General features: G+C 35.8%; 1 protein-coding gene across 1 annotated transcript; it reads left to right on the top strand.

The window, feature by feature from the left end:
• Window positions 1-9,479: 9,479 nt before the first annotated feature.
• On the top strand, window positions 9,480-25,012 carry LOC121238814 (mRNA-decapping enzyme-like protein). The gene is made up of 8 exons (XM_041135851.1): window positions 9,480-9,868; window positions 10,083-10,123; window positions 10,284-10,333; window positions 10,627-10,771; window positions 14,459-14,515; window positions 15,330-15,456; window positions 21,634-22,113; window positions 24,723-25,012. Exons 1-8 carry the CDS (start codon window positions 9,710-9,712, stop codon window positions 24,777-24,779), a joined length of 1,116 nt encoding a protein of 371 aa, XP_040991785.1. The 5' UTR covers window positions 9,480-9,709; the 3' UTR covers window positions 24,780-25,012.
• Window positions 25,013-25,985: the final 973 nt, after the last annotated feature.

Raw genomic sequence — 25,985 nt, 5'->3', positions numbered from 1 at the left:
TTCGGCATTTGTTTCATCATTTTTTTTTCTTTCCTTCTTCTTTTTCCTCTTCCTCTTTGTCCCCACACAAAAACCTCTTATATGTTTCCACTACACCTATTGCTGCCGCCTCATGCTTTTCTGTTCATATAAGTGTTCACCAATCTCACTCCTTACCATTAGACTTGCACAACAACTAGTAAGTGAGATCCATGTACCACTTAAATTTAGTAACATTTCACAGGTTTTGCTTTTTATTATGAGAGATAGGCCAATGTTATATTTTTTTGTCGAAATAAAACACTAATTCTTGCTTCCCTTCAGAAAGTTTTGGAGTATGAGAGTGCCAAAAACTCTATTGAGTGAACTACTGACATAGTCAAATACATTGTGTCTTTACCCGTTGTAGTTTTCAAACATTGTAGCCCATATGTGATATTGCATAAAAAGTCTCCTTTGTGGCGATTTCCAAGCTTTAGTCGAGCAATAAGTGCTTTGGTTTTATTGTCTTTCCCCCCTTCATTTTAGGTTTTTTTTTTTTTTTTTCGAAGTAAAAGATTTGTTTTATGAAAAACACTTTCGGCAAATTAATTTTACAAGAAAATAAATGATTTTTTGTGTTTGGTTGCCATATGAGAATACTTTCTTAAAAACGCTTTTATATTGTTTGGTGCCTACAACTTTTTACGTAAATTTAAACTTTTTACGTGATAGATGTAACATTAATGTGCCAATTTTACTTGTCAACTAAACTTTTTCATATACAAAATGGGGTTAAATACAAATTTAGTCTATGTAGTTTGTCTTAAACTCAAAATGCACTTTGTTCATTTTAATTGAACTTTTCTCCTTTATGTGCTTTTAAGATTGATCTAGCTAGTTATTATATTAAAAATTAAATTAATAATTATGTTGATGTGGCAAGTCACATGACATGCCATGGGTTAGAAATTTAAAAAAGCCTTAAGAATATAAAATAAAAAATTTAAAACTTAAAAACAAACGAAAAAGAACTGAAAAGGCCAAATATATTATAACTTAAAAAAAGCTCAAAGATATAAAACTAAATATATTTTGAAACATCTAAAATAAAAGAAACGGGAGGGATGAAAGATAGAGGAAGGAAAAGAATAGACGGATAGGAAATCCACAAGAAGATAGTGTTACATGATATTTAAGAGCTAACTAGCAAGATTAGAGATCGAGATTGTTTTGCTAAATAGTAGTACTATATGTGTTGAATATAAATCTCTCTCTCAGCCCTTTTTTCCTCTCTCGTCTCCTACGAGTGGAGGTTTGGGTTTTCTTTCTGCCGTCTAGTGCAGGGATCCACTTTTGTTTCTTCACTGATTATTTCACATGGCGGAGGAGTTGGAGGGGCTTTATGGGAAGCTTTCTTTAACTGAATCGGAACAGGATACAATCGTTGTTGATGTTGATCTAGTCCAGAACACTGTAGTGAGAGGGGAAAAGTGTTTGATTGTGCAGTTGTGATCAACTTTTAATTTTGACTTCCAAGCGTAGAAGCTGTCAAAGTAATACAAGGGTAAGTCCCAAGATCGAATTCACAGGGACAATGAGAATTTAGCAAATATTTCATTTTCGCAAGACAACATATTACCGTTTGGAGTGACACGAAAGTTTAAAATGATAAGAAAATATTAAACTAAATGAGCTAGCAATGAACAAAAAAATAATAATAAGAAAAGAAAAATAAATTTTAGAAATTAACCGCTAACAATATTAACATCTAAATGGGGCTATTTACTAGAGAGTGTGGAATGGATTATGAGTGAAATTGTCGGGATGATCAAACATAAGTAACGCTGAAAATAAAAGTGAATCTATTTTTCTTTTTCTAAAATTGCTAAGAATCAAGATTTAAAGAAAATGTGCGGAAGTTGACTTAAACTTGTAAGAAGCAATTAAACAAACACTTGGGATGCAATTTTCACCCACTAATTTGGTGATGGATTTACTTCTCTTTTCATTTTCTCTCAACCATTCTCTCATTCCTAGAGATCATGGTCGGATAATATAGCAATAAACCACCATTTTTATTTTAATAAAACTACTTGACAAATTATATGACAATCATAGAAAAATAAAAGAAAAGCATCAAAGTCGTGTTACTTGTTCAAGTATCAATTGTGCCTTACGTCTACAATTGATCTAAACCAAGAACAAAGAACTCTAATATTTTCTAGATGCACATTGAAATATAATCTATCAAGTTAATCATCAAAAGCACTAAATATCAAAGAAAATCCAATCCCAAATAGTTATAGGTTACTCATTGAATCCCAAGCTAAAAATCTAGCCTATCATGTCAAGATTAACAAAATGTCCAAAAAGATTAAATTCAAACATCTTTAACTACTGCACTGAATGAAAATTGCAAAATAAAAATACTGTAATCTCAAAATCTGCTGAAGCCCCGAAAACTATGAAGAAAACCAAACGAAAATAAAGAAAAACAAAAAGAACTAGAAAAAACGAAGAAGATGAACCAGCCGCCCGGAAATGAGTCCGAAAGAAAAATTACAGAGAGAGGCGCTCGGCCAAAAATATTTCTTTTTATACTGTGCTTTCCAGCTGCATTTTGAGTCTCCCCTCTCTGCGTTTCGCATTGCATTTCCATGCCCCTGCGTTTTGCGTCTCAGCCCAGCGTTTCGCGTGAGTGGGTCTCACCTCTGCAGTGCGCTTGTTCCCGTTTCTACAGTTCGCGTCCAGGTCCTGCAGTGCACGTCTTGCGCTTTCCTCCCCCAGCAGTGCATCTCTTGAGCCGATTGCTTGCCCACGTGAGCTCTGCTGTTGCGCTAAGCTTCAGTCCCTGAAACTCCCTGCAGTTTCGCTTGCGTGAGTGTGCTGTTGCACGGCTTGAGACCAGCTGCTGCCTTCCTCATTTTCTTTCTTTTCTTCTTTTTTTGATTCCAATCCCAAGCTGCTGTGCATTTCTGTTACTGCCATGCTAATTGGGCACTTCCAATAATACCCATATATTTTTAATATCTTTCCCATAATGCCCTGCAATATTAGTAAAATATCAGAATAAAATTTGGGACATTAAACAGAATTTAACATTGAGTTAAGCATTAAATTTCACTATATAATTAAGTGCTTAATTCATTTTTTGATTAAACAAATCATTCATTTTAGCAACTTAATCATGTAATTTTTAACACTTTATCAAGTTGCTAACATTACGAAGTTTCAATCAGATGGCTTTCAAGCAGATGCTACGGAGAGTTTGGCAGCCTTCAAAAGGGCTGAAGTTGCAGGAACTTGATTCAAAGTTTCTCTTGGCAGAATTTGATGATGTGCGTGATAAGGAAAGGGTCTTGTGTGATGGTCCATGATCCTTTGACAAACAACTGGTCTTAGTTAAGGATTTTGATGGCTTTCAACAGGTTAAGCAACTGCAATTAACAACAACATCTTTCTGGGTCAGGGTTCATGATCTACCCTTGGCTGCTCGCAACATCGAAGTTGGCAAGCTGATTGGGAAATCCCTGGGTTATATGGAGGATATTGACTTGCTGGATGGAGAAATTTCTTGGGGTGAATTCATGCGAATCCGTGTATGCCTCGATATCACGAAACCTTTGCTACAGGGGAAGAAACTCTGTATTAGTTCTTGAGTTCCCTACTGGGTGCGTTTCTCTTACGAAAGTTTGCCTGATTTTTGTTTTCTTTGTGGATGGATAGGTCATGTACATCGTGACTGTGAACAGGGGCGAGATTTTGATGAAAAGACAACCCCTTTTCCATATGGACAGTGGTTGAGGGGAGTGGGGCGTGGAAATTGATGAGGAACAATGGCCGCTGAACGCCGTTAACAGAGGAGAATCCCGAGTCTATTGTTCATCGTAATGCAGGGGTTGTGTTGGAGGATGATGCAGCGAAAAATCCTCCACTAGATGTGACTATCACTCCAGACCTGTTGCGAGCTGATTTCTCGGAAGAGGCCGAGCAAATGGTGGAGTTCGTTGAGGGAAGATCTCATCCTGATACTTTAAAAGGGTCATTGAAGGAGATGGAGAGCGTATCACGAATTCCATTAGAAGCAGTGAGTCTTTCTCAGACTGGGCCATCCTTGTTGAAAGTGGGCTTACCAGATATGGGCTTGAGGGATCCAGTTACTGAGGGGGCAATGTTTAATACGGCCCAAGTGGATATCGGGTCGATCAGACAAGAGGGCCTACGTTGGAAAAGGAAAGCTTTTGTGGGGAGCATTCAGGCGTCTCTTACGAGCAAACCTTGTGCAAAACGGAAATCTGCAACATCCGAGGATGGGGTTCTTCCAGTGAGGGGAAAACGACAGAAGTTAAGGGTTCTTGCAGAGATGGAGGATGAGCATCTTCATGAGGTTCGAATTGATTTATTGGCAGAGGTTGGGGTCCAGCCCTACCAGCAGCCATGAAAACCTTATGTTGGAATTCTCATGGGCTTGGGAACCCACGGGGAATTCGTGCTTTGCGTGATCTAATTGCGTTAGAAGATCCCACATTGGTATTTCTTCAGGAGACTAAGCTGATGACTCGAAAGATGGAGGTATGTAAGTATAAGTTGGGTTTTAATTCTTGCTTTACTATGGATTGTGTAGGGAAGAGTGGGGGGTTAGCATTGTTATGGAAAGGTGACATTATGGTTTGATTAAAATCTTTTTCTATAAATCACATTGATGTTCTTGTTAAAGAAGAAGGTGCTCGTGAATGGAGGTTTACGGGTATCTATGGTACTCTGCAGACTACAAGCAGATTTATCACATGGGATTTGATACGTCAGTTACATGCTGATGATGATGTACCATGGATTTTGGGGGGTGATTTAAATGAAGTACTACAATTGAGTGAAAAAAGAGGAGGTAGAATAAGACCTGAGAATCAAATGGAGGCATTTAGGGAAGTATTGATGGATTGTTCTCTGCGGGATGTGGGGTTTCATGGACCCAAGTACACGTGGTCGAATGGAAGGGATGGTGTTGAAGCCATTAGTGAAAGGCTTGATCGTTTCTTAGGCAATAACAGATTCTTTGGTTTGTTTCCCCAAGTAGTGGTTAAACATGGGGTGGCTGCACATTCTGACCATTTACCTATCTGGTTTGAATCTGAGGGTTCTTTTGTTGAAGGGAGAAAAAAGAAACAATTCAGATTTGAAGCAATGTGGGAAAGGGAGGAAACATGTGTTGACATTATCGAGAATGTTTGGGTTGCTGGGAATGGTAATGGTAGTAATGATATGGAGGGGGTGATGAAACGTATTAAAACTTGTGGTAACCAATTGGCCTCATGGAATAAGAGGTCTTTTGGTCATGTAAAGACAAAGAAAAATGAGGCGAGGAAAAATCTGGAAGATATGCAATCTAAAAATATTGCGCAACCTGATTCGGTGGGTTTGTCAAAAGCTAGAGAGAATTTGCATTTATGGCTTGAACGGGAGGAAGTGATGTGGCGACATCGATCTAGAGTGCAGTGGCTATATGAAGGGGACCAAAATACTCGTTTTTTTCACTCCCAAGCTAATACTCGAAGGAGGAGGAATTAGATTAAATGCCTTCGAAATGAGCAAGGTGTGTGGGTAGAAGGAACTTCGAAACAGAATTTGATTGTTGATTTTTTCCATAAACTTTTTTCTACATCTGGCTAGAGCGCACAACAGGAAGTTCTAGATTGTGTGGAGAGGAAAGTCACATTAGAGATGAACCAGAAATTCACAAGACCATATGAAGCAGAGGAGGTGAAGGTGGCTCTCCAACAAATGCATCCAACAAAAGCTCCAGGACCTGACGGTATGTCTCCATTATTTTTTCAGAAATATTGGCTTGTTGTTGGAACATCCGTGTGACTCTAGCTGTGTTGCACACTTTGAACACGAGGGGGATCCCAAAAGAACTTAACCATATTTTAATTAGCTTAATCCCAAAAAAGAAGACTTGTGAGTTGGTTTCAGATTTCCGACCTATAAGTCTTTGTAATGTTGTATATAAGCTAGTTTCAAAAGTGATGATTAATAGGCTGAAAGATCTGCTGCCTGAGGTTATATCTGAATCACAATTTGCTTTTGTTGGGGGTAGACTGATGACTAATAATGTGTTGATTGCATATGAGCTTGTGAATTTTTTGAGGCACAAGCGAAAGGGTCGGAAAGGGTATATGTCCCTTAAGTTGGATATGAGTAAAACATATGATAAGGTGGAATGGTTATTTCTAGAAAATATTATGCTGAAGTTGGGTTTTGCAGAGGCTTTTATAAAGCTGGTCATGGAATGTGTTAAAACAGTCTCTTTTTCCATCTTGGTGAATGGTGAATACCTATGGCATATTCTTCCTATGAGAGGTACTAGGCAATGGGATCCTTTATCCCCTTATCTATTTCTTTTTTGTACGAAAGGGCTAATTGCATTGCTGAAAAATGCTGAAAGGAGAAGTACGGTGAAATGTTTAAACGTATGTAGAACGGCACCAAGTGTAAATCACCTTCTCTTTACGAATGATAGCCTAATCTACTGTAAAGCTGATTCTCAAACAACATCTCATATTTAGAATTTATTACAACAATATGAGTTACCCTCCGGTCAGATGGTGAATAAAACAAAGACTGCTATGGTTTTCTCTAAAAATGTTCCAGAGTTGAGACAAAGAGAGCTTCTTGCATTGTGGGGTGTGAGAATTTTTCAGCAATATGATAAGTATCTAAGTTTGCCTAACCTAGTGGGGAGATCTAAAACTAGAGCTTTTGAGGATATTAAAAGGAAAGTTTGGGTTAAATTGCAAAGTTGGAAAGGAAAATTATTATATCAAGGAGGAAGAGAAGTGCTTATAAAAGCTGTCGCATTATCCATACCTACTTATGCCATGAGTTGTTTCAAATTACTGTTGGGTTTGTGTAGAGATTTGGAGAGGTTGATGGCTAGGTTTTGGTGGGGGCAAAAAGAGGATGAAAGGAAAGTGTATTGGATGAGTTGGCAAAGGCTTTGTATGTCGAAATATAGAGGTGGTATGGGCTTTAACAATTTACATTTTTTTAACATGGCCTTGCTAGCAAAGCAAAGGTGGCAGATTTTACAAAATAATGACTCTTTGCTCCAAAGAATATACAAAGTGAAATACTTTCCAAATGTTTCTTTCTTTCAAGTAAAGTTGGGTCCAAATTCTTCTTACCCTTGGAGAGGGATAATTGAAGCTAAAGAGTGGTTAAGGGTAGGTTGTTGTTGGAGAGTTGGTATGAGGGAGAATATTAAAATCTAGAAAGAGTTTTGGGTGCCAGAGCATCGCTGTTTACATCCAGCTCTAGATGGAATTTCTGTTAATGAGGCACATGAGGAAGAAACAGTAGATTCATTAATTGACCGGGATACTTGATTGTGGAATGTTAGTCGTATTAGATCTTTCTTCAATCCAAATGGCTGATAAGATTCTTCAGATCAGGTTGCCAAGTCATGCGTATATGGACAAATGGATTTGGAATGAAGAATCAAATGAGAATTTTACGGTGAAAAGTGCCTATCGGTTGATACATAATCTAAAGTTGGAAGGTCATGGAGATAGCTCTTCTCTTATGACTGATAAGAAGATGTGAAAAGGTATTTGGCACATGAAAGTCCCTAGTAAAATCAAGATTTTTGCATGGCGAGCCTGCAAAAATATTCTACCAACGCTGACTAACTTGAGACATAAAAGAATAGATGTGGCTAATGTTTGTTGTTTCTGTCAGGCAAGTGGGAAGGATGTGGAACATGCTATTCTTCTTTGTTCTCATGTTAGACTGGTATGGTTGCAGTTCTCCCTTTATTGCAACAGGTTCAGCAGTAGGCAAATTTCTTGGATCAGGCTCAGTTTGTTTTGGAAAGAGGGATAGAGGCAGATTTTATTTTGTTTTTCCTGATTGGTTGGAGTTTATGGTTCAGACGTAATAAAATGCTGATGGAGAATACTGTGATTGAACCTATGGTAGCCGTTAATCATGCTCTTTCTCTGCATAAAACCTTTATACAGCTGAGAACCTCTAGTGTTATGGAGAAAGACAAATTATGTAAATGGAATCCACCTCCACCTGGTTTTTTAAAACTGAATGTTGATGGTGTAGTGTTTGCCGATGTGGGGAAAGTTGGACTATGTGTGATCTTACAAAATGAAGATGGGCAAGTAGTCATGGCAGCAACCAAAAAAGAAGATATGGTGGATGAGCCTGCTACAATCGAGGTGATAGCTGTGCTAAGAGGCTTGCAACTCTGTCTTCCACTTGGGATGACTAGATTGGTAATAGAATCTGACTGTCTAGTATTGGTGCAGCAATTAAAAGATAGCCATGAGTCTTTCTCATCGAATGGAAATCTGTTAAAGGATGTTAGAGAGCTAATGAAACATTTTACAGAGTTGCATATTAAACATGTTTATAGGGAAGGAAATGTGGTAGCTCATAGATTGGCTTGGTTTGCATGGAATGTAGTTGATCTCCAGATGTGGTTGGAATATGTCCCAACTTTTGTAAATCATGCACTTTGGTATAATGAGTTTGCTATGTAACATTTTTCTTATGAATGAAAGTTTTTGTTGATATAAAAAAAAAAAAAAAAAAAAGTAGTACCATATGTGTTTATAATTTTACGTACAAAACTCATTTTATCAGATTCATTTAAAAATTTAAAAATTTTGAACTTTGAATTTTATAATTTTTATTATAATACACGAAAAATTAAGGTTTTTGTATTAGCATTTCTTTTCCTAAGAGGAAAAAAAAAACTTAAAGGAGCAAGTGACCTTGCAGGGGGAGGGGGGCTGTTTAGTAGGGGCAGCAAGGGCCTGCCTTCCGCTTCCCTCCCATGTTTAATATAAAAAAATTATTTTTAATTATAAATAATTTATATAAATATATTGTATATAAATATATACAATTTGTTAAAAACTTGAAATTGAATTCAAGTTAATGGAACAATAAATCTCACATTACTTAAGTATAATTATTGTATTGTCTTAACCTCCTATATAAAGGTTGGCCTAGGAGGTCAAGACAATCCAAAATACAACTCTAATGAATTTGTATTCTTTTTGAATGTATAAATTTTAATTTATAATTTAAATTATATTATAATTTGAGTCTAAATGTTTTTTTAGACCTAAAAGAAATTTATAAACCCAATGAGTCATTAGGCTGAGCGAGGGGCAGGGCGGGGCGGGACAGGGTGCAATTTCAACCTCACCCCCGATAGCGGGGCCTCCAGGGGGCAAGGCACGGGATTGGAAACCCTCCCCTGCATGATGAGGGACGGGGGTGGAAGGGGTGCCCATCACCGTATGATGCGAGTAGCACTCCTACAGTTTAGATATAAAAACAGTTTCATCTCATCTCATGATTATAATTTTTTAATTTTTTACACAAAATAAAATAAATAATTCAATATTTTTAAATCTCAAAATAATAAAAATAATAAAAAATAATATTTTAATAATATTTTATTTACCATTCAACGTCTATTACACTTTTCCTAAAAAAACAACCTTGTCTTCGTATGAAACGAGTATTCATAATTCATTTGTTACGTTAGAAGGTTACTTTGTCAATGGAGTGGAATTTCAGGAAACAAGCAGAGTGGTGGTGGTAGCGATCCGCAGCAGAGTCTGTATCTTCATCTTCTTCTTCGCGAATCTTTGTGAGGTCCCCCAACCTCTAGGGTTTGTGTTGTCTGAGACTCCCAATTTCAAAGGAAAAGAGAAAGATATCACACATAATGTCACAGAGCGGGAAGCTGATGCCAAATCTGGACCAACAGAGCACGAAGCTCCTCAACCTCACCGTTCTACAGCGAATCGACCCCTTCGTCGAAGAGATCCTCATTACCGCTGCTCACGTCACTTTCTACGAGTTCAACATCGACCTCAGCCAATGGGTTGGCCTCTCTCTCTCTCTCTCTCACGCGCACACTGTTATGATCCTGAGGGTTAAAGGTTTAATCAAAGTAGTATCCAACAGCAATGGTTGGGTTTTTAACACACACACGCACAGCACGCAATCACGCACGCACACACGCAAAGCTCCCAATTTGTTATTTTGCGCTTGCTCTGATGTTTTGTTTTTATTTCTGTTTTTGGCTTCATTTGCAGAGCCGCAAAGACGTCGAGGGATCTCTCTTCGTCGTGAAGAGGCAAGCCTTCATCTAACTATATAATTGTGTAATTGTGTTTAGAAAATTTGGGGATTGATGTTTTGTGTCTTCTTTTTTTTTTTTTTTTTTTTGTCTTTACTGATAATCTTAGATTCTTAATTTTGCGGTTTTTTGAATAACTTCTTTTCTGTCACTTCAGGAACACGCAACCACGTTTTCAGTTTATTGTGATGAACCGGCGCAATACGGGTTAGTGTCTTTCTTTCCTCTAGTGATCCTTCGCGATCCTTAATATTTGAGATTTGTTTTTGAAAAATTAATATTTAAGATTTTGAATATAAGTACAATTTTTTGGTGATTCAAATTGATCATGGGACATAATTATGCATTCTGTCATTACTGTTCTTAAGAAGGGTTAAAGGGTTAAATTTCTCACCTTGCTGCAGAAGAATCGGTTTAGAGTCTTACATTCCTTTTTATCTAGCGTTCATATATGTTTATCAGTTTATTTTATGAACTGAAGAACGTGTTCATATGAATAGATAATTTGGTGGAGAATCTGTTGGGAGATTTTGAGTATGAAGTCCAGGTTCCATATTTATTATATCGAAATGCAGCACAAGAAGTGAATGGTATTTGGTTTTACAATGCACGCGAATGTGAAGAGGTTGCAAATCTTTTCAGCAGGTAAAGTTTGTTTGTTTGTTTTTTGGTTTCACATTTCCTGTGATCATAATCTCATAACTTGTTGTTAATTGGACATAAATAAAGAGTTATGTTCACTTCTGAAGTGTGTCACTTTTATTGGACCTTTCTATAATCATTTCTTAAAAGAATATCCTTTATGGGGATCTGACTTAAGCTGTTCCGTCATTTTATGGTCGTTGGAAAAACTGTTGCACTTTCATTGGTGCCATCATCAGCTTAAGTGTTCTGTATGTGTGAGGATCATGGTTCGGCTGCTCATCCCAAAATATGAGTTAATTGTGATCATTGATCTATTGGCAGTTGTTGGCCATGTTTCTGCATGTTATATGATGTCTTTTTGTCTATGTTATCTATGTTCTATTTTAATTTCATATGTTTGCTAAAATCACGTTCTATATTAATAGGCTATGCTTGTGGATTACATTTCATTTGGGCTTTAAAGCCATTTTTCCAATAAAGTAATGACTTAAGTGCAAAATTGCTGGGGTTTTATATCTGTGCAGCTTCATAATTTGGTATTCATTCTAGCTTCAGAACTACGTAGTATGTGCATCATATCTTATTTTCTGAGAGTTTATTATTTATTTATAGTATTATCCAATTATCCATCTTGGATCTGTTTAGTGGAGAGAATAAAGAGGAAAAGTATCTTCACAAGTAATTTGGTGTATGTGAAGTAAGATATTTGATTATTTCTGTGTTCTTTATTCAACTGCTGCCCAATCCCTGTCTCTGTTACAGTTGATTGAAAGTGATTGAAGGTGAAGAACACTTTTTTCCCCAATGGGTGAATGAAATTAGACTAAAATCATTTGGTTAGTAGAGTGGTAATGCTTGTTATGGAGTGAGGGACTTTTGGGTATTGTGACATTTGGAATTATTTCGAAGTCATAAGTGGCTCAAAGTACCATGGAAATAGGTTTTTCAGTTTGCAGTAAATGGAAACTCCGTATTAGGCCAAAGAAACATGGCATGTGTGCATGGGTTTCGGTATACTTGTGTGACATCTGATCAGGAGCATGGCAAGGTTGTAGGAATTTTCATGATCACAACTGCTATGGTTCATGGTGTGAGGTCAAACCTTGATGCGATTAATGTGTATTATTGAGTGGGGAGTTAGATCCTACAGACGTTTCCAAAATTATTATGGCATTCTGTTTGGAGCAAGTTACAGTAATTTTGGGATCATTGCAATTTGCAAACACATAGGTTTTCTTTTAGGTCATCCCCATGTAATGTTGTTGGAAATTGGGCTACTTCTTTTATTTTTGCATTTTATGCAACAAAGTTAGGACATTTAATATGCACATGCTTGATTGCACCCAATATGTTGTGGTTTTTTAATTTACTGCACAGATTCAGATTATTGTGTCCTTATTCTACTAGGAAACAAAACTTAAGATGAAAACAAGGGTTTTCTACTTTGGTGGGATGACTTTTGTCGGCACATGGTGTGTTGGAATTTTATTTGATTGATTTGTCATTAAGGACAATGCATCATGAAATAAATTTTTTATGGTTTTTCACTGAAGTGAAAAAGGAGAAGCTTCATTTAAGAAAGATTTAGTTTTCATCAATTTTACTCTGGTAGTTGGAATGCTGCTTTTGAAGCTGGGCCATTTTGTGCCTATCATGTTAATGCACATCTGTTAGTACTTGTTTGGGTTACTCGAATAAACTGCTAGTTTTTTAGAGAGGATAAACTTCTGGGTGAAGCCCATTCTCGGAAACTTGTGAGTAGAAAACTGCGCGAGAAAGTTTCTGAAGTTTCATTTTCATTAACAGCTTTCTTTACCAGCCTGTGAACTGTTGATCTTGTGGCTTTCAATGAAAATGTATACCCAACATTGCTAGGAGGAGGCTAGAGGAACTAGATGGTTGCCAATGCTATGCATTCAGTCCCATATATAAAGGTGCTGTATATGTCTGATTTATTCTATTAAATGGATCTTAGATACAAGTTACTGTGGATTATTAATGAACTCAATTTAAAAGGTTCCAATGGATTGTACATTGCTAGTAACTATCAATGAGAGGAAAATAATCAGCATCTCGTAATTTGGTCCTCGTGATGAGAAGTTATTGAAGTGGAGGTCTAATAATTTGGTCCTTGTGTACGCACAGGCATTGCTCTTGTATATGTCCCGTATACTTGGGCTTTTTGCCTACTTTTGATCAATAAAATTTTGTTTACCGATCAAAAAAAAAATAATCACAAGAAATGTACAGTTAAGGCATATTATAATATTTTGTCAACACATGATCATACTTCGTTTCCATGGAAGAATTTTGGGAGGTCTCGTGTGCCTTCTCAAGTAGCTTTTTTTTGTATGGAATGCCGCTCTTGGGAAGATCTTGACCACAAACAATTTGAGGAAGAGAGTATGTGTAGTGATGGATTGGTGTTATTTGTGTAAAAAGAATGGAGAATCTGTGGATCATCTCTTACTACATTGTGAGGTAACAAGGGTGCTGTGGGACGAGATCTTTCAAAGGGTTGATGTTGCTTGGGTTATTTCGTTGAGGGTGGTGGAACTGTTGGGTTGTTGGAGGAAGATGCAAGGCTGTCATCAAGTGACAGCAGTGTGAAAGATGATTCTGTTGTGCATCATGTGGTGTATTTGGACGGAAAGAAATGCACGTTGCTTTGAAGATAAGGAACGTACATTGGCTGAGTTGAAGAATTTCTTTCTCCACACTTTAATGTTTTGGTTTTCTGCTATTGTATTAAATGGGGACAATGTTCGTGATTTCTTGTCTTTAATTTATTGCTCTTAGAATGTATTTAGGTATTCTTCTGTATACTTTCTGTGTACATGGGCTATGCCTTTTTCATTCAATTCATTAATATTTATCTTTTACTTATCAAAAAAAAAAAAAAAATGTTATTGTAGCTTATCATTGTTATGACTAATGAGTACGGTTGAGTTCATTGATGTGCTTCCATTGCGTATATTTATGAATGTGAATATAGGTAACTATGTTGCATATATTCTGTTGTAAGTGAGTTGTATCCTTATTGTGTCTGATACTTTTTGGATGCTTCCTGATATGTATCAAATTTTTAAAGAAAAACATAAATCATGAATAGAAACATATGAAGGGTTCATGACGTGCATTTTGAATAATTTACAAATTAAGAAATATTTTTACATGATTAAGTTGATTTATCGACATTAATGCAATATATAAATATTTATTTATGCATCTATTCACAAATGAAGATGCACGCTCATATTTAATGAATTTATATATTAGTATATCTGTTCAAGTGTATTTAGTTATCATTGTATCTCTATCCACATTTTGAAGAACACAGTTGCTCAATTTAACAAGTCAGCTGAATGTCTACAGAGCCATTTGCTAGTGGCTCTGGATAACTCACTGTGACTCAGGGCCTCCAGACATCATTTGCTTGGTTTCAAGTTTTCAACTGAAATATACGCATTATATTTATTTCTGATAAGTAATTTAATCTCTGCGCTTTTGATCTTACTAAAAAAAAGATAACATGTAGATTTCAGTTGAGACCAAGCAAAGATATTGTGATGCATATTATCTAACTGACAAAGAACTTGTGATGCATAGATTTGTTTCACTATTTTAGTTTCTTTCTCCTACCCTTTTATTATTCTTTTTTTGTAATTTTTTCTTTTATGCTTGCAGGATACTTAATGCTTACTCCAAGGTGCCTCAAAAGTCAACAGTGCCTTCAAACAAAAGGTAATAAGTAGCACTCTATTCCAATTTTTTTTTTTCTTTTAATAAGTAATATAATTTTATTAGATGTACTTAAGGGCACATTCCTAGTACACATAAACTATATAGAAGGATACACCCAAATAGCGAGAAGTTGATAGAAGCAAAATTCTTTTTAACCTGGAATTAGAAAGCTTGATGACGTTTTAATATTTGTAAAGACTTTTTGTTGTATAGATAAAAAATATTTGTAAAGAATTTTTGTTGTATAAAACTTATTCATTTGGCTGCCATTTCTGGTCTCTATATCATGGCCTGTGGGACAGTCTTATAGGATCTTACACAATGTATCATTTAATATATTGTTGCATGACTATGCCAATTGTGTTTTCAAAATTAGCAAAAATGTATTATAGTAAACACTCTGGTTATCGTTTTGAGCTTTGTTATTTTTTTTTTTAATTCTTTTTTTCCCCTTTCAAAAATTCATCTTTTCATTTTGATAGTTCTTGGATTGACATTTTTCCCTTTTTTTTTTTTTTTTTTTTTTTTTTTTTTTTTTTTTTTAAGTTATGTTTTACAGATTGCTGCCCAGTTTTTACATCTGTGGTTATCCTTCTAGTTTTCAAGTTTCCTAGTGGCACTGGAATAATCAATGTTGTGGCCTAATAGTCAATAAAAACTTCCACTTGTCCTTCATTTTAAGCAGCATTATTTATTCTTTTCTTCGGCTGACACCCTTGACATTCATTCATGTCTTCTTGTTCTCTTCTTCTATAGATTTTTGTTTATTGTAGAAAATTCAAAAAATAAATGTTTTGATTATTTCTCACTGCAGTGAATTCGAGGAATTAGAAGCAGTCCCAACTATGGCAGTTATGGATGGTCCTCTGGAGCCACCATCATCTACTGCCTTCAATCCCCCTGATGTTCCTGATGATCCTTCCTTTGTGAACTTCTTCAGTGTATGTAGCTTTAACTCTGCCGTTGTAACACCCATTTCTTCTTGGGTTAGAGATTCTACTAACGTTTTTTTAATAAGTAAAACTGAATTTTATTAATGCTTGTAAAAGAAGTAGGCATAGCTCATGTACATGGGGTGTATATAAGAGAAAACACGTTGTTAGAAGCTAGAAACTAGAGATGCTACTAATGCTTCTAACGTTAACATTCCATGAGCCGGGTTATAAGAGAATTCCATAAAGATCAAAATATATTCTATAATAAAAGTAACTATAGGCATATGAATAGTATTTTTTGTTTGTTTTTCTTTCATTTGTAAAGAATTTTCTTGCCCTTCCTTTTAGGTGTTTCTCTTGTATATTCCTTTTGTACTTGGGAAAACCCTTTGGTTTTGATGAATTTCAATTACTAATAAAAACAAATACATTCACCTTATTCTCCAGCTTGCTTAACTTCCACACTTCTTTAGCAACTTATTAAAAACATTCCTAGCTATTATTACCGTAAAATGTTTTAACTTAAGCTAATACTCAACATCCTTTTTAGTTTGAATTTGTGGTTTCAAAGAAACTTAATTCTTTCATTTATGATTAATCATAACATTCATTCATGTAAGCATAAAACTCATGTACTAGTTGCAATGATCCCCTTTTTGGATGGACTACACCACAATTAAGTTTATGTTCTAATGCAGTTGAGACCCTTGAAAGTCTCTTAGAGATGCTGTTTCCAGCATGTAGGTATCACTTTTGACACCTAAAGCCTCAGCCCGGCACACACGTGTCGGGTCCTAAAATCCTTCTAAAGCCTCTGTCCAGATCTATTGTTGGGCCTTAAAGTGAGCTTTTAGGTCTCCATAGTCAAGTGTCCAAGTGCACAAGTGTTTGTAAATGTATTTGCTGTGACCAGCCTTGTGCTTGTGGTGTCACTCTGATTCCAATTTGTGCCTCAAACCTAGGAAATTTGAGTCATTACTTGATTTAAATATTTCATTCCCAAACATACTAACCACAAAACGCTTTTCAATTTTAAATCTTCAACCTTTTCATCTAATCATTACCTGATCATTTCAACTTTTATTCAACTTTTTCTCTCATTTTCCAAAACCCAGTAAAACATCTTAACTCCAAACCATTTCACTACTATTAACAGATATATTGAGATATTCTAAGTATCCAAACGGCCTCCGATTGTATGCACAGTGGATGTACTGCTGTACATGGCACTAGATTCCTCCTATTCTTGGCTCTGTCATCCTCATGTCACTTTGAATTTAACAACTAACTAATACATATGATTAAGCCTTGTTTGGATGTTGAGATGAGATGAAAAATTTGTGAATAGTAGTGAAATGGTTTGTGAATAGTTGTGAAATGGTTTGAGTTAAGATATTTTATGGGGTTTTGGAAAATGAGAGAAGTTTGAATAAAATATTATAAAATTAAAATATATTTAGAATATAATTTTTTAATATTATTTTTGTTTTGAGATTTGAAAAAGTTGAATTGTTTTTTGGGATTTTTTGAAAGTTTCGGAAAGTTGTAATGATTAGCTAATGATTGGATGAAAAAGTTGAAGATTTGAAATTGAAAAGTGTTTGTGCTTGAATAATGTTTGGATGTAGAGATGAGATGAGATGAGATGAGAATCAACATCCAAATGGGGCCTAAGTTTGGGATTTGACTAGTCATAAATATATTTTTGCAATTTAGAGCTTCGTGAAATTAGATTGTCACGCTTGAACAGCAGTTGTAACCTACCTAACATCACTTAGAACTCATTTCGACTATTTATCTAATGAAGGACTATCATAAGGATTTAATTATGATTCATTTTCAAGCATTAGTGAACCTCTTTACCTAGGTTGTGGCTGCAAATTGTTGAAAATCAGGTGGTAGAATCTGTTCATCAGGTTTCCTTGATATAGACCTTGCACTTTTCTGCCTAAAGGCTCCGATACGGTAACATTTAAAACCAAAAGGAAACAAGTTAAATTGGTGAAGTCTGGAAGAATTTCGAGTCTAGGGTTGAACACTTAGAAAACTTGCGTTGTTTTTTATTAAGAGGTTGTGCTAGTGTTAAAACCTCTAAAAATGATCTATCGTTTGAGAAGTGGTGCTGCCAGAGAGTTAGAATAGCAAGAAAGTTAGGTTTAATGCACTGTTTTACTGCTGGAGGTTGGGGATAAAATTTACTCAGATTTGAAGAAGAAAACTTGGGTTCCCTTACCGAGTATTGGTGGCAGCAACAGATAGAGAGGAGAGGTTACTGGTTTAGAGCTTCTAATTCAAACCTATGACCTGGATAGCATGTAGGAGTCCTTAAACTTGCTGATTATCTCTGAAAATATACACAAGAAGTGAAAACTCAATGGTTTTCTTACCCTAGACTGAGGAAACTATGGAAGATTGAAGATTTAAGTAACTTGAATTTGGAAACCTATTTCCTAGCAGATTTACCAAGGGTGAAGTCAACCCGTTCTTCTAGAATTTCATGAAGAAGAGGTTGCAAAGTGCAGGTCTGGGAGGGTGTTGTCCTGCACCTAAGGCCTCGTTTGTTTTCACAACTCTTCTCAATTCATCTCATCTAATCATTACAAATTTTCTAAATTTTCACACGAAATAAAATAAACAATTCAACTTTTTCAAATCCCAAAACAAAAATAATATTAAAAAAATATATTCTAACAATATTTTATTCAACTTTTAATTTTAATCTCAACTCAACTCATCTCATTTGCTAAAAAAACAAGGCCTAATAGTTTGATACTGAAAAATAAAAAAGAATAGACCTTAGGGAGGGGGAGGCTAAGTGGCTGTGAAGGGGTTAATAACTTGGGCGGGTTTATAAAGAGAAGAAACCCTAAAGTATTCATAAGGAGGGGCAACACAGTGCATGGGGCTGCTGTTTATTCCTTGCAGCTCCCTCTTGATTTATAGAAAATAATATCAAGGTGCTAGGGTGTACAAGGGTGGCAACTAGGGTTATTTTTGGGGCTGGTAGGGCTGAGCACCAACGATGTTAGAATCAGAATGCCCTAATCCCAACTCCGACTTTGACTTTGTCGGACTCCGAACTCCGACTCCGACTCTGACCATTGAAAAATCCGACTGCGACTCCATTTTGTTGGAGTCAGATTCGGAGTGGGATTTTTGGATTTTTGCTCAGCCCTAGAGCCAGAGGGAAACATAATGGAATGAGGTCATGGGGGAGGGGGGGGGGGGGGTAGAACCCTAACAACATAAAACGACATCATTTTACCCTCTAAAGACGATGTCATTTTACTTAGGGGTGCAGCTGTGTTGTGTGGTAAACAGAGTCAAATAATGCCATTTTGACTCTGTTTTGGCCCTTTTGGGCTGGGCTGCCAGGGTTTTGGGCTTCTAAACCCTCTTTTTTTCCCTTAAACCCTATATTGAGCCTTTTTTTTCCTAAGCCCTAAATCAAGCCCTAAACCAATTTTAATATTTGTTTTAGCCATAATTTTTTTATTTATGGTTATTTGTAATTTTTTTCATCACTAAATTTAATTGTGAGTATTGATTATTAACAAATACTATTTAACTAGAGTCTAATTACATGTTATTATAGTATAATATTACATATTATTAACTCATTATAATATTCTATACTAATGTCTAACTTACTCCTATTATAGACTTGTACTATAGATTATAGTGTTTAATTATATATATTTTTTTATCGGTAAATATGAATTTTATTGAAAAAGGCGAAGCTAAGTACTATAGTGTTTAATTATATGTTATTATACTATAGTATTACATGTTATTATACTAGTGTCTAACTTATTTCTAACTTATCTCTATGCTAGACATATTTCTATTGTCTAACTACATTTTAGTATAATATACTAGTGTCTAACTTATTTATAACTTATTTCTATACTATACTCATTTCTAATGTCTAATTACATGTTATTATACATTAGCATTACATGTTGTTATACTAGAGTCTAACTTATATCTAACTTAATTATATACTAGACTTTTTAGTATCTAATTATATGTTATTATACTTTAGTAAATTCGTATTATGTGTTATTAAATGATTATACGAGACTTGTTTCAATACTAGTGTCTTAACTTATTTCTATTCTGATTATGTATGATAGTAATACTTTGATGTTAAATATACTAAACTATTATTAGTCTATATATATTTTATTTTATTTTTTGATGACGGGGGAACCACCCCACGGCAGAGCCCTTAGGGACTCATCCATGAAACCTAAACCCATGGGGAGACTAGCACAACAACCCATCGCCATAGCCTCCCACTTAACTTGCAGTTGATCTCAGGGGGAATCGAACTTGTGACATGGGGCACATGCACACAAGTTCGCCCTTACCACTTGGGCAACCCACGGGTGGGTGTCTATTTATATTTTATATTATAGTTTAAGTATATTATTTTATAATCATTAGCTCATACTATAAAGTCTGGTTTGTTTTTGCAAATGAGATGAGTTGAGATAAAAGTTGAAAGTTGAATAAAATATTACTAGAATATATATTTTTAATATTATTTTTATTTTGGGATTTGAAAAAGTTGAATTGTTTATTTTATTTTGTGTGGGAATTTGGAAAAGTTGTAATGATTAGATGAGATGAGAAGAGTTGAGAATACTTGTGAAAACAAATGAGGCCTTATATTATTGAATTTAATTATATAAGTTCTAGTTATATAACTATGTAACTATACCAATATATATGATCAATATATATAAATACATATTTTTATAACATATGTACAATATCATAGTCGTAGTCGGAGTCGGAGTCGGTCTGATGACACCTCAGACTTAGACAGAAAAATGAAAAAAAAAAAAAATCCAATGTCAACTCCGATTTGTCGGAGTGGAGTCGTATTTGGTGTTGGATTTTTGCTCAGCCCTAGGAGTTGGGCACTATATCCTATTCTTGGCAATTTCATGTCCCTAATTGAGTTAAGAGTTTCCTAAAATGTTTCAAGATTTTCGGCAGCCTTGTAGTGTTGAAACCCTAGGATTGTATTTTTTATTGGCACCGGGTATTCGGTGAAAAAGACCCAACTAATCCCAGGAGTGTACAAGCTTTCAACAAGGAGTTTCCCGCAAGTGCACCTCGGGTAATCAAGGGAAAATTCTCCCATTTCGATGGCCCCAAGAGTACAAATGCGGAGTTTTGAACTCAAGATGTCCGTTTTATATGGCTTGCCTAAGGAACTACACTGCCCCTTATTGTTAAAACCCTAGGATTTTGTTTCTAAAACTGGCCATGACAGTTTTTTCCTGAAGATTCTTAGGTAGCTTCCTATCATTAAGCTAGAGAAAACCTTCCTAAAATATTCCCAAATGTCGGCAGCCTTGTGGGGATATGATATCTAGGGTTTTTTGTTTGTTAACTGTTACGGATGAAAACTTGCTTTTTGGGCCAGATCTACACCAAAAACAATTTCTGCGAGCCCTAAATTCAAATCTAATTAATATCCAAAGTATACATTTAACATTAAACAATAAATAGAAAATCAGTTGGCCCAACGGTCCTTAGCCTTGAGATTCCACTCCAATGTTTGAATTTTTGGGCGGGGTGTGACATCTGGACAATGGTATCTTGATCTGGACTTTTGTGCCTGGCATTTTATTGTGGTATAACCTGAGATCATGTGTTATGGTTTACAGTGGTTTTATTGTCTTAAATATAATGTGCATCATTCTTTTGAAAGCAATATAGTTTAACAAAATCATTTCATATTTTTGAGATTTTGTGAATGTTTTCTCCTCCTTTTAAGTAAAACTTCTGTCTTTATTTGATAAAAAACGTGAAGGAATTCAAGCCACAGGTCGGACATAGATCCCAAGTCAATACAGGACATGACAACAATCCCCACAACGTGGGATTTGCAATCACTTTTTTGGAAATTTATTTGGAGATATATAGATGTATCACACTTCCCTGTTACAGCAAGAATATCCATATCTGGAATCAACTTCTGCCTCCTTTAGCCAAAATGGATACCTTAATGTTTATATGGATAACATCTTTATATCCTAATGGTTATAGTTTATTAAGTTAAGAGATTAAAGATCAAACTCTGTTTTATGATCCAAAAAAGGAAAATAATTTTGGTAATTTCTGTGTAGTTGAGCATGATTGAGGCTATTGAGCACCTTTTTGCAGGCAGCCATGACTATTGGGAATGTTTCAAATGCAGTGATGACTGCACAACCTTATCAGTCCTCTGCAACAGTCCCTCCAAATTCCCATCCAGTTGGTGTTGCCTCTCCTACGGTACCAACCTTGCAAATCCCATCTCCTCCTCTATCATCTTCTACTCCTTTAATGCCTCTCCTTTATACTACTGAATCCAACAATAACAGCAACAGGGCCACCAATCTTATAAAGCCCTCTTCATTTTTTGTCCCTCCGCCTTCTTCTTCTGCAATGATGATGCTACCTGTCTCTTCATCCGTGCCTACTGCTCCTCCACTTGCTCCAGCAGCGAGCCTACAACGCCCATATGGTGCTCCATTGTTACAACCATTTCCACCACCTACTCCACCTCCACCATCTCTTACTCCTGCGTCTGTTCCAACTCCAAACTATGGACCAGCTATTAGCCGAGATAAAGTCCAAGAAGCACTACTTGTGCTTGTTCAGGTTAGTTTTCTGGTTGCTGAAATGTATTTGTATTGTTACTGAAATGTTCAGAGCCTCTTCTATAGGTATCACATTCTTATGGGGTTTGTGGTTGTAATTTTTTCAGATTTTTTGTGAAATCTGTTATCGTCTTTGACAGGGAATTGATTGCCTATAGATCATGAAGTTGCTACTTGACTAATTTCTGGACATTTTACATGCAGAAGAATTTGGACTGTTATGGATGACTAAATAATTAGGAGTCTAATATATTTATATGGACATAAAAAGAAAACTATTTTCTAGTTCTATAATATCTATTGTCACTTTCTCAGTAAGAAAGTTATGCCCTAGCAATAGAAATGGTTATCAGTTTGTTTACCTTTTTCATTGTAAAGAAGTTTGCTAACTAACTTTTCTTTTTATTAAAGTAGTTTGCTTGGAGAATTGCTTGTTGGGTTTTTCAGAATATTACTATACTTTTATATAGAAAGGAAAAGAATAGCAATATTCAAAGAAAAACTGGAGTTAAGGTTGAATTGATGTAGCACCCCGGATTTAAGCATGGAGTGGTAAATGGGATCCCAATTGGCTGAAATGGAGAAATTCTTGCGTTTTATAATCTTTTCAAGGAGTTCCAATCTAGTTCTTTTGGAGAATGGGACTAGATATGGATTGAGCTTTCCTTTGGTCATTATAGAAAGTGGAATAGATTGTAACACCGTATATTTAGTATGAGAGGGCAGTGAATGGAATTCTACATTGCTTGAGAAGTTGTTATTGTGGTTTATAATGATATCAATGGACTCCGGTCATGACCTTGAGTAGTCATTTTAGAGTATAAGCTTAATGTGGTTTAGACTTTCCTTGGATCATTCCCCCGGGATTAGTCGGGATGCTGTTCCCAGACACCCGGTGCCAATAAAAAAAAAAAAACTTTCCTTGGATTGTTACAAATAGTACTAAAGTCAATCCCCAGTCAAAAAGTGTGAGACTTGAGCCCTACCACTTACAATGGAATGACTTGACAAGAATGTTAGAGATTTAAAAGGGAGATTGTAACACCACGAATGTAGTATAAAGGGTGATGAATGGGATTTCGCATCGTTTCGGAGGGAGAACTTGGAGTGTAGTGATTTCAATGGGCTCCAATTGTAATGTTGATTGGTCATTTTGGAGTATAAGCCAAAATGTGGCTTGGAATTTCTTATGGGTTACAAATTTTGAAATTTATGAGTGTCAGATTCTTGTTTGTTGTCTTTGTCATCTTTTGGTGGTTGTATAACTTCACCGCATAACACCAGTTTTCCACTTATTAAACTTGCCACTGTAGTTGTTTCCAATGGAAATGCTTTTATTTTTTATTTTATAAAAGAACATCACACTTCATTAATAAGACAAAGGTTAGCATACAGCCATTACAAGCGGTTGAATACATGGAACAATATTGTTTATATCTAGTTCAGAAGCTTCCTTTACTGCTGCTTTTGCTAAGCTGTGGGCTACCTTGTTAGCTTCTCTCCTGATATGTCTAGCTTGCCAAATCTCACCTGGCTGTAGTAGTATTTTCTTTGCATCCTCAATAAGGCTTCCAAAATGTGATTTTCTGATCTGTATTCGCCACTTGGCTGGCATCTCCTTCTAAAATAATTTGTTGTAGTCCAATCTTGCTACTCTAGCTTCAGCTATTGTAGAATCAATGCAGTAAAATAAAGGTTTCATTTGGGTTGCCAGTACATTCCCTTCATTGTCTCTGATCACCGATCTAATACCCAGTTTACCAATCTCTGCTTGGATGGCTACATCCCAGTTCACTTTGACCCAATCATCTGAAGGAGCTTACTCTGCTCATTTCAGTAATGGTCATTTCTTTATTCTGCTCAGTTTCCCGCTTGTAATTTTTCACGGACTGCATAGCATGTTCATACAGAATGCTAGGATGTAAGAAGGTTCCCTCAGAATTGCCTTTATTGTTTGTTGTCTATTATTGCCAACTTTTTTCTGATAAAGTGAAAGTAACAGGTGACGATTTGCAATAACAGTAGGAAGTACATGGTAAAAGCATGCCTGGTACATATGTTATTTGGCTGGAATTTAAAAAACAAAACAAAAAACGCATCAATTATGGAACTATAATGACTCTGATAGATGTTTAAACTTTATTCCATACACTCAATTTTCCCAGGTTCTTATGTTGCCTTTTCTGGTATTTGATTTTGATCATTGATATGCTGCATTCTTGTTTTAAAAAGGGCTGATCACTCACCACCAGTATCTAAAAGTGACATGTTTATAGATGGTTTAGATTGATCAGCTGAGTTAAATCTGACCTAGGAACTCTTTTTAACCATCCCAGAGTTCGTATAGTTGGCATATAAAAACCTTAGCCGCATGTTTCTACGGTAAGGCGAGAAGCTAAGCCGTTCTATATACATGATCTGGAGGATAATTTTGCATGTTTACCAATGGAAAAACTGTTTTCTATTTGTTGAAATTTGATGGAGATTTTTGTTTTTTTCCGGTCTGTCATACTTTCACATCATGATCTCTTTCAAGTAAATCGTGGTGTACAAAACTTACCTAGTCAGTTTTTTTTCCATTGTATCTGATAAATTTGGCACATGTGGTAGGATAATCAATTTATTGACATGGTGTATCGAGCTCTTCTGAATGCACACAACTCGTGACAAATTGGAAGAGGCACAGACGTTGCAGATGCTGGATTTTTGCTGATTATGTAGTTTTGTTTGTTTGTTTTTCTTTATTTGGTTTGTATCTTGTAGGTGGAAGTGCATGTAATATAGAGATTGTATAGCAATTATCTCCGATCACCTTTTTCTGCTGGTAATACATTTCATTAATATAATATAGCAAGTATATGGATATTTATTGGTTTGTGAAAGGTGATAAATTTATACGAGCTCGAATCTTCCGACGTGCTTATCTTCCATTGGTGTCAGTTACTTATCTTCCACAGGGGCGGGTGCCGGGGGAGAAAACCCCACCCCTGTTCCACGTGGTGAGCGGGTGCCCCCGCACCGTATGGTTGGTGCACCCCTACTTTGTTTGGCAAACATAAGGTTCGTATTGTCAATTAGACTCTTCTCAAAACCGATTAAATGGGAGGAGAGAAACTTAGGCAGGATTCTTGACCTTCTCAACCATGGGTTTGCCACATCCAACTTTACTAATTGTACTTTGATCCCCAAACTTTAGACAATTTGCATATTGACCCGCTTTCGACTAAACTTTACACCACATTTACGATCTGATTCTCATTCATTCAAGGACTCATTCATTTAATACACATTTTAAAGCATCAAACACCCAAAGTAGCCGAAGCATGCCCTTGAATCAAAATTCCTAATTTTCCTCGTTCAATCTCATTGTACTTTATTTATAAGCTACATACTTTGGTTTTAATAAATACCAGTTGAAACAAGATAAATTCAAGCTTAAAATACACATGAAGGATTCGGTCTTCAAGAATAACAAAATCTCAACCTTTCTTTCAACCTTGTCAAATCTTCTTAATTCATTGCATGCATCACCTTCATTACACTTTTTAGGACAAGATTTGATCATTACTCAAGACTTGATCATTCAACCAACATCTTTACTCTTGGCCAAATCATAACAACCCTTAACTTTTCATTTTCTTGTTCTACTACCTCATTTATTCACATTAGTCATGCATGCTTAACTCAAGAGACTAAACAAGAATCAAATCATTCGTTTTACACGCTTAAACTTATTACACTTTAAAACATAAAATATGAAATCTTCTCAAAGTCTAGGGTCCCAATTACCAAATAAGCACACATTTCAACTCAAACATTCCATTTTATCGCTTGATGCCACCGACAGAGATTTAGATTGCGTTTGGATAATGA

The sequence above is a fragment of the Juglans microcarpa x Juglans regia genome, chromosome 7D (assembly GCF_004785595.1).
Source record: "Juglans microcarpa x Juglans regia isolate MS1-56 chromosome 7D, Jm3101_v1.0, whole genome shotgun sequence".
In the NCBI taxonomy this organism is placed as follows: domain Eukaryota; kingdom Viridiplantae; phylum Streptophyta; class Magnoliopsida; order Fagales; family Juglandaceae; genus Juglans; species Juglans microcarpa x Juglans regia.
The sequence above is the reverse complement of the archived record's forward strand: the minus strand, read 5'-3'. Positions and strand labels throughout refer to the sequence as shown.

Coding starts and splice junctions, on each gene's coding strand:
- LOC121238814 (XM_041135851.1), top strand. CDS start 9,710: ATGTCACAGAGCGGGAAGCTGATGCCAAATCTGGACCAACAGAGCACG. Junction 10,124..10,283: donor TCTCTCTTCGTCGTGAAGAG/GCAAGCCTTCAT, acceptor CTGTCACTTCAG/GAACACGCAACCACGTTTTC. Junction 10,334..10,626: donor GATGAACCGGCGCAATACGG/GTTAGTGTCTTT, acceptor TCATATGAATAG/ATAATTTGGTGGAGAATCTG.